The 12,314-nt window shown below is 41.7% G+C and overlaps 1 protein-coding gene across 1 annotated transcript in view; it reads left to right on the top strand.

Moving 5' to 3' along the window:
• The window catches only part of SNX6 (sorting nexin 6), a 47,593-nt gene extending 43,850 nt beyond the window's left edge, over window positions 1-3,743 (top strand). The window contains exons 12-14 of the mRNA XM_063439703.1: window positions 1,649-1,808; window positions 2,337-2,422; window positions 3,120-3,743. Of these exons, the coding sequence (XP_063295773.1) occupies window positions 1,649-1,808; window positions 2,337-2,422; window positions 3,120-3,173 (300 nt within the window). The 3' untranslated portion in view covers window positions 3,174-3,743. The remainder of the gene's footprint in view (window positions 1-1,648; window positions 1,809-2,336; window positions 2,423-3,119) is intronic.
• Window positions 3,744-12,314: the final 8,571 nt, after the last annotated feature.

Below are 12,314 nucleotides of genomic sequence, written 5' to 3'. Positions count from 1 at the left end.
GGATCTAGGCTTTGTAGCATTGATGTGGAGGGACTTTATAGTACCATTCTACACGAACTTGGTCTGATGTACACTCAACATTTTTACAACTTAGAGGAGCCAACACACAGGCACATAGTGACTTTGTTGTTGAGCTTCTCCAATTTGTCCTTCCCCATAATTACTTTGTCTTTTACGGCAATTACTACCAGCAGGCTAGGGGGACTACGATGGGGACATCTTGTGCCCCATCGTATGCTAGCCTTCACCTTGGCTGATGGGAAGAGCGACAGTGGTGTTCTCAGAAAAAACTTAAATCATTTACGGAATCTGTCATACTCTGGAGGCGTTTCATCAATGACGTGCTTATCATCTGGAATAATACAGATATGCGCTTTTGGAGTTTTGTCATTGCACTCAACGCCTTGAATCTCAATTTCACTGCAGAGTTGGTAGGCTCTACCATTTACTTTCTTGACACAATATTAACACTTAATGAGCAGGGCTCTATGCAGAGCGATTTATTTAGGGGATATCCCTCCACCAACTGTCTGCTAAATTGGGCGAGTCATAACCCCTTTCCATTGAAGAAAGGAATGTGATAAGGATCACTATGGGACTGGGTGGTAGAACAGTATGGGACGGGGTGGGGTGGTAAGGAACACTATGGTAAGTAGGGGTGGTAATGGTAAGGAACACTATGGGGGAGGGGAGTGGAAAGGAACACTAGATAAGGTGGGGATGGTAAGGAACACTATGGAACAGGGAGGGGGGGAGAAAACTATGGGACAGGGAGGGGGAGAGAACATTAAGGGAGGACACTGAGGTACAAGGGAAGGAAGGGAAAAGGAACACTGGGGTTGGGGGGGGGGGCATTAAAAGAGAAGGGACAGGAACATTAAGGGGAATGGGTGGGGGTGCACCAAGAGACAGGTAAGGGGTGGGAGGGGGGGTTCCTACTGCACATATTTACACACAGACACACTGCATCCACTACCCACACTACATCCACTACAAGAACACACACTGCATCCACTACACAAACACACACACAAATACTCTCACTGCGTCCACTACACACACACAAATATTCTTCAAAACATAAAAAATATCTGACTGGCATGTATATTTTGTGCATTTACCACTTAATAAAAAAAAAAAAAAAAGATTAGCAAAATAAATAAATACGGTAAATGCACAAAATATCAGTAAGCTATCGCCCTGAAAGTTCACTGGTTATTGGTTTCTGCTCTAAAAGATCAATATATGTCAATCCCTATTCTTTTGCCACAGCCTTATCCTACTTCGTGCTATTCTTAGGCTGGTTGCGATTGGTGAGCATTCCAGTCCCAGCTCTCATTACCTATCAGCTAGGTGACTGTCTTTGGATAGTTTTTCCAGATTTATTTTTTCACTTCAGTTCTATGTTTTGGGTCCAGCCCAAGTACTACCCACACGGACGCGGTCCTCCTTTTTTGCCCGCTCTCGGTGATACATACTTTCCTTATTTCTTAATTCCATATATGGCTTATATAAATTTTATTTGTATAAAGATATGTAAAAGGTGCAATTTAAGTCTTTTTTTTTTCTTTCTTTCTTTTTTTATATTTTTCATATTCCTGTTTAATGCACTCTGTTTTTTAAACTAATGAGTCATTTGTATATTTAGGATCTCCTGTATAGAAGATCTCGCTCATTGGTGGACTATGAAAACGCTAATAAAGCCCTAGACAAGGCCAGAGCAAAAAACAAAGATGTTTTATCAGCCGAAACCACTCAACAGTTATGCTGCCAGAAGTTTGAAAAGATATCAGAATCTGCAAAACAAGGTACTTTGTAATACTACTAATATTTATCAATGTTGTACTATTTATCGTCCGATTATATGTTAAGTTGCGTAGCCAGAGACTAGTTGATACTTATGTTAAAAACACCAGAAAAATTATGGACCTAAATATCTAAAATTGTTTACACTTCTCATTACACGTAGTATAGACCAGGTTTAGGCAATCTTCGGCATTCCAGATATTGTAGACTACGTCTCCCAAAAAGTCCTTACAGCCATAATACTGGCAAAGCATCATGGGGGATGTAGTCCACAGCAGCTAAGGTGCTGAAGTTCGCCTACCCTTGCTCTAGCAGCCGTTTCCAACAGTTTTACGTCTTGTCTGTTATTGTGTAGAGAAGACTATATTGTACATAGTGCTATAATAAATATTAAATAAAGTTTAAAAAAAATCTTGATTTAAACCTTATATCACTAAACTTTTTATATGATATTATACATGAATATGACTTATTTTGTCTTTACTGTGTTACTGTTGCTTATGAACCCAATTATTATGTATTTTACCTAGAACTCATGGATTTCAAAACTCGAAGAGTGGCCGCATTTAGAAAGAATTTAGTAGAACTGGCTGAACTGGAACTGAAGCACGCCAAGGTAGCACACATTTACAGGGGCGCTGCAGGTTTAAATTCACTACTATTGTTATTTTTGTAACGCATATGCTGCCTTATCATAAAAAAAAAATGACTTCTTCAAAAAAACTTTGTATAAGTATTGTGTGAATGTCTTGGCAGGGAGCCTATAAATACACAGAACCATAACTACTACAATGAGCTGCAGTGGTTATGGTGCCTATAATGTCTTCATAGTTTATGAAGAGCTGAATAGCCATATACGTTAATATTCACGGAACATCCTGGTGAGAGCAAATTACACTTTATCAGGGCTGTCCTCTAAAGGAAGAATTCAAAGTGAACTTGAAATGTAAGAACAAAGTAGCAGAATTGAACATAGAGAATTTCAGCTATTTTTTTACCTTAAATTTGAAATACAAATTTAATTCACTTAGAATTTTCATGTTCGTGAACAACCATGTATAACAAATCTTCATTTATCACAAAAATGCCTATAATAGACTGTTGCGCCATAGAAAAGCCTTTTTCCTTTTAACCCCTTAAGGACACATGACGTGTGACATGTCATGATTCCCTTTTATTCCAGATGTTTGGTCCTTAAGGGGTTAATGAACATGTTTCCTCACCCATAGACTGGAAGTTTACCATTACATATGTAAAGGGTAAAAAAATGAAAAACTATTTTCTTTTTTATTATACATTTTTTTTTATTGCAGGGTAACTTACAGCTCCTGCAAAGCTGCCTGGCCGTGTTAAATGGGAAACCGTAACGCACACTCCGTCCTCGTTTGCTAAAACAGACCCTCCTTCCACATCCAAGAGCTGCCACTTTTCCAAGGATTGGTAGATTGAGCACCCCCGCTCTTCAGTAGACTAACTCCAACATGGAAATAGGGCTGCTACAATGGTAGAAGCAGTAACATGCTTCGAGGCCCACACTCACTGTATCCACGTGTACATTTATTCAGAATGCTTTTTGGTCCTTCACAAATACAACTTCCCGTTTTTTTTTTTTTGTGAAAATAGAAAGTTAAATGCTCTTCGTGTTATGAACTGTATCACATAACGTTGCCAATCTTATTTACCAATGTATGTTAATCTTGGATGATGTTCGACATTCATGGTTCGAATGGAGTTAATATTGCCATTTGTTGTTTGCGTCGTATACTTGTCCGATTTACCATGTAATTTTTATTTAGTTGTGGGTTTTTTTTTGTTAAAGCTTCTGTTATCTCGACTATTTGAACTATATAAATATTTTTTTTTAATCAAACATTTCTTAGATATTTCAAAAAGTTTCAATTATCTTTTTAAAATTTAAGTTCTTAACGCTAATGCATCAATATGTATGCCTTAACTTGTAGACTTCTCTCAAATATTGTAAAATAAACTGTGAATCCAATGATTTTTAATTTAATGGTCCTGTTCTTTTATTATTGGTAATTTGTCATACTTCAAATTATCGGCTCGGAAAAGAACATTGATATAAAAAAAAAAAAAAAAACATACATCAGACTATCAAGTTACCTGTGGATTTAGTGTTCAGCAACATTATAATGGGAATGGTCAGGGAAGCAGCGCCTTCTGGGTGTCCCCAAATTCTTATGGTTGTGAGTCAATATGGAAAATATGAGGACAGAAAGCTGTATATAGTGTAGTATATTCTGTAGGTGGTGAGGTGAAATAAGAGAAATGCCACTTACAATTTTCTGAAGCTTATGTTCAGCTCCAGATATATGCACCTCGGCAGTATGATCCCCGCCTGTGGATATGTCGCTCATCCTGGTTCCTTGTAGATGGTGGTAGGTCAGGGTCAAGCACCTGTTTGTGTTGAGCGTTCACAGGTATTTCCCTCTTAATTTGCAGCATTACAGATATTCACTAATTATATAAAATGAGAATAAAAACAGAAAATAGTGCTCTATGTTTTGTTAATGTAAAAGCAAAATAAAAGGAGGTATAACTCCCATAAGGAGATCAAAAATGTTTACTCTCCACCAAGGGGGTAAAAGGTGTGGCACGTCTGGATAAAATCAGGAAGGTCCACGTAAGGTAAAAAGTTGTTTTATTTAAAACAGAGAGCACCAATGACATAAAAAACTAACGCGTTTCACCCAAAGGGGATTTTCAAAGTGTTATAGTACATTAGGACCTGTCCTGTTTAAATAGCATACACAATTAAAATTAGATGGTCAAGTGATCAGCTACAAGATACTATAAAGCAGTGAAGGAGATAAGGACATTGTATGTGTGTAGTTTAACTTTGGGGTGTGGGGCCTGACTATCATGCCGGACCGAAGCACTTACTGGGAGCCCCGGGGCTTAATCTAACGAGCAGCTATTCCTGCAAATTGCACGCTCATCTACGACACTGAATACTCAAGTGGTGCTCCTGAACCGATTAGGGTGGTGTTGGAGCGTGTATTCAGGCCTCCGTGTGTCCATGCTACCGAGGAAACCCGAGCTGGCTTGGCAGCCTGGTAAATCTGGTAGTGGGGAAGCGGACAATCTCTGCCTCAGACCTGTGCTGTCGATCGGTGCCCTGTTCCCTCCCACCCCCCTGTTTTTGGACCAGCTGGGGTTATCCCGTTCAGCTCCCTGGCAGTGCTTAAGACATGCAGCTTTCCTCTTGAACAAGCAACTAGCACTCTTGCGAACTTTGGATGGCGGATATCGCTTGTTCCTTAAGTCCAATCCTATAGTCCTAACTATGTTCTGCACCACCTGAATGAAATATCCAAAACCTTTGTGGCAAAGCTGGAGACATGTCAAAGAGCCAGATGAGCACTGTGAAAGACCCCTGCCACGTCCGGGCCCGTAGATACAGGCCGAGTCCCATTGTTAGACCTGCAGCACACAACGCAGAATGCAGGACCTTGGTACCATCGAGTGAATCTGTCATGATTTCCAATATCATTTCTATCTGATGGGTGTTCACCTGTATGACTTCCGGGTTTGGCCGATCCAACTCCATCCATGTGTCTGACGTCACGTGCTTCCATTGTAAAAGGAAGTCGCGGCAACTATCCGATGGCTCAATCAATTTGTTACCTAATTGTTGCCAAGTGCCGACGGAGCTCCTTCTCTTGTTAAGCTGTGTACCGAACCTCTGATTCCTGATACCGACTTTGCTACCTTGTCATCTCCCAGACTGGGAATGGGCTTCACTACGTTCTGTGCAGGGGAGGGAGTGGGATGTGTGCAGGGGAGGGGGCTGTCTGGGGGGAGAGGGGATCTGTGCAGGGGAGGCGAGATCTGTGCAGGGGAAGAAGGGTGGGTTTTAGGAGGCACGGGGAGGGGGGATTTGTGCAGGAAAGAACTTAACTGGTGTCTCTGCCAGGCTGCACTTTCTCTTCTCTCCGCAGGACAGGAGGCACGGGAAGTGACCTCACTTTCTATACTCCTGCCCAGCCTTTCCCCCCTCTCTCTCTGCACCGCACGGAGACCTGGCAATCAGAGCAGGATCGCTGCCAGATCTCACTCAGAAGGTGGGAGCAGGGAAATTGCCGCCCACACAAAAGTGCCCCCCCTTTCTACGCCACTGCCTAAAATCAATAAATCAAACATTCTTAAAGTGACAGTATTACATTTATTCTTTCATCTGCAGTTGAGTTCCAAATGAAGTTTTTCTAAGTATTAAAGAATCCCTGCTTACCCACACGGGACATACCTGATTGCCACACAGCAACCCAACATCACCACTCAGGTGGGCTGCTGTGCCTAATACTGGGACCTCCATGGAGGGTCTGTACACGGCCCCTACAGGGCCTAGATTGAGTCCAAGGCCGAGTCTAGGACTACCTCTTTCTGACAGAATAACCTGGTAATTTAGTAAATAAGCTATTGTGCTTATTTTCATCTCTTTTGTTGGACTCTCATTTATAGTCTGTCTAGGGGGCCTCCGAGGGGTCTTTACTCAAAGATAAATTGCTTGTCTGCCTATACAGCTAGTCACTGTCTACTTTTTTAAGCTTATTCCCAGTGCAAACAGCCGGCATACTTACTACCCTACCATTCTTATCGATATGCACAGTGTTGTTCTTATCATATTTTTTTTATTTCTTACAACAACAAAAAAATGTGCTTGTTTTTCTGTACACTTGTAAGGCTATGCTGTGACAGGTTACTTCACTTCAGGCTTCTCAATGTATATTATGTACTCTTTATTATGCCAAGCACATCAAAAATAAATAATTACAAAAATAAAGTAAACTTCAAAATAAAATACAGAAATAGTTTTTTTTATTTTAATGTAAAGGGACACCAAGATGGCCACCGCAGCAGGACCATAGGGTACACCAATATGGCCGCCGCCAGTCAAAAGACAATGGCAAGCATGGCTGGAATATTAAAAACTTAAGCCCATGGAGCTGAGGAGGGAGCCCTGAAGTATGGGAAGGTGGGCTGAGGTAAAAACGCTCAAAACTAGCGTTTTTGTGGCTGCAGGACTGTCAGGGTATTTATATCGGCAGACATTTTGTGCTATGATAGAAATACAAACCAAATAGATAAGACATTGAGAATGGGGGTGGACAGACTGTCTAATTGCGAATGGAATAAGAATAAATTCTAAACCCAGACCTGGGTGACAGAGGATTAAATAATTACATTTTACTTTCGATATTGTACAACGTCCCATTATAGTTTAAGGTGAAACTTAGTTCACAAACTATCAATTTTAGGAATTATAGCAGAAAATGGAGACGCATAGTCTGAAGAAATCCTCTTGATCTGACAGATAAAATAAGTTATAGGCCACATATAGATAACGTAAATGACGTCAAAAATAGCCACCAGGAAAAGTTAACTCTTTCCTGGATAGGTATGTTTAGTGGGACAATACTGCCCTCTAGAGTTCAAATATTAGAATGGTTACCTAGAAGGCAACCACACCCCACATTTGTGATTGGCTATCACTTAGAGGAATTTCCCCTTTAAAAAGTTAAGACAAGGGAAGAGTGGGGAATTCAAAGATTGAAGAGAGAGACATTACAACACTCTCTGGAGATTCAGAGAGATCCAGGCAGAATCGGACACTCAGAAAATCAAGACACTCCATGCAGAGAAAGAGACCCATGACACTTAGCTACCTGGGAACATCTGATGAGAAAATATCTACTTAACTGGTAAATATACAGGCATTTAATTAATTAATTTAAATTAAATAAATTAATAGCATGATATATGACTGGATAAATCATGATTAGATTTCATATTTAGAAATCTTAATTATTAAAGAATATATATATGGTTATAGCATCCCATCTGCAGCTGGGATTAATATAGCCATTAATGTATTTGTGTGATTAATATCACGTTAGCATATCATGACCATTTATCCAGCTATATTGATTGGCTCTAAAATGAGATAAAATATCTATTTAGACAAATTAATTAAAATATCAGCTAATATAACATAGTATAACATAGATCATTGGATGCAAGGAAATGTTTAAAGATTATGACTGGGTAATGTTATTTATTTAAAATTACATAAAAGTAGACCTTAATTACTTAGGAGGTCTAGCCAGCATTGCAAGGGTTATATCTAAACTGCCAGCTGAAAATTTCTTTATGATCTCATGCTGCAGCTGAAACTTTCACATTCTTTGTCTCTGTGAAAGGGTCGTAAATCAATCCTGACACCTAAAGCTTTAGATTCTAAACTACGTCTTAGCCATTAGGAAATGTTTGTTTTAAATTACCATATTGTATTGCATATTCATGTTATACTCAAATTCCATTGATTATTATCACGCATGTTACTTATATTATTATCATTTGAATATAAAAATAAATCTATTTTTATAACAATTTGTGATTTTAATTACCGGTATATGATCATACATTTCACTTATAACGATAACGATTAGGGATCTGAGAATTGAAACTCGTGGGCAATTCTCTCTGTTTACAATTATTATCCCATAAATATCCCCACAGGACCACACCAAAGGTGGTGAACCAAGATGGCTGCCAATCACATGACGCAGGCTGTGTCGTCATGGAGACAGGGCGCAGCTACCCTCCTAGCTCAAATTAGCTAGTACAACCAATTACTAGATGGTGGAAAGGGAGGACAAAGGGGAGTGTGGGAAATGTAGTAGAGTAAGGGAAATGTGGTTATTATTATTATTTCTTTTATTTTTTTTAAAGTAATAAGGGTAGTGTGGACCTAAATATTAAAGGAGAGTAAAGCAATATAAATATAGCACAATAAATAAAACTGACATTACTGGGAGATAAAATGGCAAAATTGTAAAATATGTAAACAAAGAGAGTAAAGGTGAATTGGTAAATAAAGGGGAAGATTCATAAAAGAGATATTGAGATACTGTATAAGAAAAACATTACAAAAGCACACAATAAAAAGGCAAAGAACAAAAATACATTTAAAGATTTGTGGGTTATAAAAAGTTAAAAAGGTCAAAATCAGCATTTAACTCATAAGGTGCCAAAGTGTTTAATTTAAAAACTATTTTTGTATAGTTTTTAGTGAGGTGGTTTTTAAGGTCGTGGGCTCCTTTAAAAACAATTTTTGGTTTGTGTGGTAAAAAAAATCTCCTTTAAAATGTCATCCTCTTTTAAAATATCCCAACTTTTGTTGTTAAAATCGAACACAATAGGCAGAATAAAAGCTTTACTTTCATCTTTACTTTTTTTCTACCAATTTTTCTTTTATGTCTGGAGCATTTTTTGGAAGATGTCAGTGTGTGTGCTACTGTGTCTAATTCTGGTAAGCTGGCTTTTTGGGATGCCTTTAAATCATGGTGGGTTGTGGCCTCTAGTGGAGTCTATAAATGTATTGGTGTCAGGGACGTATTAGGCATTTGCCTTGGACAGCACTTTCCAGGGGGCGGCAAAAAAAGCCCCAAATGCCCAGGCAAATGTCTTGTTAGCCTGGTGGCTAACTAAAAATCCATGCGGTCGGTGCTGGCGAGGTAGCACTGATTTGTGAGCTCTCTGCTCAGCTCCCCCGCGCCGCAGAGTGATTCCGGAAGTCGGAATATGACGTCATGCTCCGGCATCACTCTGCGGTGCGTGAGGGAGCTGTACAGGAGAATCAGTGCTCCCTCGCCGCCTGCAGTCACCGGCTGGCCGCCCAGCAGCCCCACTGGACCCCAGGGAAAGGGAGAAATTCCTCCCCCCCCCCCCCCCTCCTCCCACTCCCCTGCAGCATTCCCAAAGGTAAGGAGCCTGGGGGATTGAATTTGAGAGAGAGAGAGAGTTTGTGTGTGTGTGTGTGTGTTAGTGAGAGTGTATGCGTGTCGGTCAGTGAATGTGTGTGTGTGTATTTAGAAGGTGGGGAAGGGGGTGAGCGCTTGAGTTTTGTCATGCCCAGGGCAGCACAGAACAAGGATACACCACTGATTGGTGTGGTTGTTTTTTTTTGGGGGGGGGGGGTTTGGAAGAAGGATTTTGTGTGTAGTCGGTTGTTTATTATGTAAATTTATAGACCCAGAAATTGGGCTTTATTGGTGCTTCATGGTGTTTAATTTAATGCGACTCTTATTGCCATATAAAAAAGTAAAAAAAGGGGGAAGTGGGGTAGACAGCTGAGCTAGCCAGACGTATGTGCACAGAGCTCTGGCACAAATACAGCATAATATTGGCTATTATAAGCCACAATCTTGATTAATGCAGTCCAGCTCGACGATACCGCAGTGCTGAACCAAGTGGATACCTGCTCCGTAAAATTCTGGAGTGAACAGTCCACACTCCAAATATGCAGTCTAACGTGGAAGGCAGCCCTGGTGGCCGGGAGAGGCGACCGATCTCCCGCCACGGGGACCACTATGTGCCCACATGGAGACACGTCCATCTTGCCGACGGGCCCGCCAGTGGACTCTCTAAGCGCCGAACCGCACAGCAGCACGACATCTGGCAACACAAATAAAGGGCATTGAGACGGTCTGCAGGCCATGACCCAGTTACAGGACTAATTGGCTTTGCAGTCAGTGAAGAACAAGAGTGCACAGGCACTCGGGACCGGCGGTGCCCTTACCTGCAGAAAGGTGGACTTAGATTTCCCAGGTTTGGCGATCTGCCAGTCGCAGGCACAGGCTACAGACCATCTAATGCTCAGCTTACCCTCATGACTCAATATGCCCGATATGCTGCCTGGTGATAAACAATGAAACCTGCAATAAGTTCCTATGCCAGCCAAGCTAATTACTATGCATGTTATGTACCATGTTATCTTGCCATGTTAGTTACCAGTTTCAAACATGCTATTTCCTGTTGCCGTAAACCTAAGTACCCAGCGGCTACCAAGCTCCAGAATTAATCTTAAAGGACCACTCTAGGCACCCAAACCACTTCAGCTTAATGAAGTGGTCTGGGTGCCAGGTCCAGCTAGGATTAACCCTTTTTTTTATAAACATAGCAGTTTCAGAGAGACTGCTATGTTTATTAATGGGTTAAGCCTTCCCCCTTATCCTCTAGTGGCTGTCTCATTGACAGCCGCTAGAGGCGTTTGCGTGATTCTCACTGTGAAAATCACAGTGAGAGCATGCAAGCGTCCATAGGAAAGCATTGTTAAATGCTTTCCTATGCGACCGGCTGAATGCGCGCGCAGCTCTTGCCGCGCGTGCGCATTCAGCCGACGGGGCGGAGAGGAGGAGGAGAGCTCCCCGCCCAGCGCTGGAAAAAGGTAAGTTTTACCCCTTTTCCCCTTTCCAGAGCCGGGCGGGAGTGGGACCCTGAGGGTGGGGGCACCCTCAGGGCACTCTAGTGCCAGGAAAACGAGTATGCTTTCCTGGCACTAGAGTGGTCCTTTAATTATAGTTTAGCATGTTATATTAATTTCTCATCTTTGACAATGTTAATGTCAGCCTACACAAGATGTCCCCCATAAGCTTATCCCCTTACCACCATCTGACATAACTTGTATCAGCCTGTTTATTACTTGGAAAAAAATGTGCAGTTCCTCTATATGCCACAGTATTATGTCTCATGTAATGCCTGTATTTGCTATCGTCGCAAAATAAGCCTGCATGTCTAACTTTTTTACAACTAAAAATAAAGAATTTAAAAACATTTTTAAAAGTAAAAAAAAATGATATAAAGGGACACTGTAGGCACCCAGACCACTTCAGCTCATTGAAGTGGTTTGGGTGCTGTGTCCCTTTTGCACTTAGTGCTGCAATGTAAAACATTGCAATTCTAGAGAACTGCAATGTTTACATTGCAGCACTAAGTCAGCCCTCAGTGGCTGTCTACCAGACAGCCACTAGAGGGCTTCCTGAAAGGTAACAGGCTCTGCATGAGGACCTCCAGCGTCAGATTTTTCCCCATAGGAAAGCATTGATTCAATGCTTATCTATGAGGAGGTCTAATGCACGCGCAGCATTTGCCTAGCAGGCGCATTAGAACCCGCTCGTCACAGGATGACTGCACAAAGCGCCATGGCAGTAGGGGCGCCCGGCAGCCGACACAGTTCACACACGCAGGGGCTGGGAGCAGAAGAACTTCTCGGAGAGCTGAGGGCGGAGCCAAATCGTTTGTGTGGGCAGGGGCAAATTGGCAGCGGGGCGGAGCTAAATACAGCTTCTACCTGCTGCTGCACACAGAGGGGGAAGCAGGAAGGAGTCTCTTCTTCCCCCAACTACAGACCAGGGACTTCAGTAAGCACTCTTCCTCCAGTAAGTGAGAGAGAGTGTGTGCTGTATGTGTGAGTGTCTGCCTGTGATTGTGTGTGTGACTGTCTGCCTGTGACTGTGACAGTGTGTTTGACTGTCTGCATGTATGACTGCCTTCTTGTGCCTGAGTGTGTGACTATTTGCCTGTGTGTGAGTGTAACTGTCTGCCTGTGCCAGTGTGTGTGACTATCTGCCTGCGACTGTGTGTGACTGTTAATGAATTTGTGTGACTGTCTGCCTGTTATTGTGTGTGTGACTGCATGTTACTGA

Source organism: Pelobates fuscus, chromosome 13 (genome assembly GCF_036172605.1).
Source record: "Pelobates fuscus isolate aPelFus1 chromosome 13, aPelFus1.pri, whole genome shotgun sequence".
Lineage (NCBI taxonomy): Eukaryota > Metazoa > Chordata > Amphibia > Anura > Pelobatidae > Pelobates > Pelobates fuscus.
This window is presented reverse-complemented; position numbering and strand designations above follow the sequence as displayed.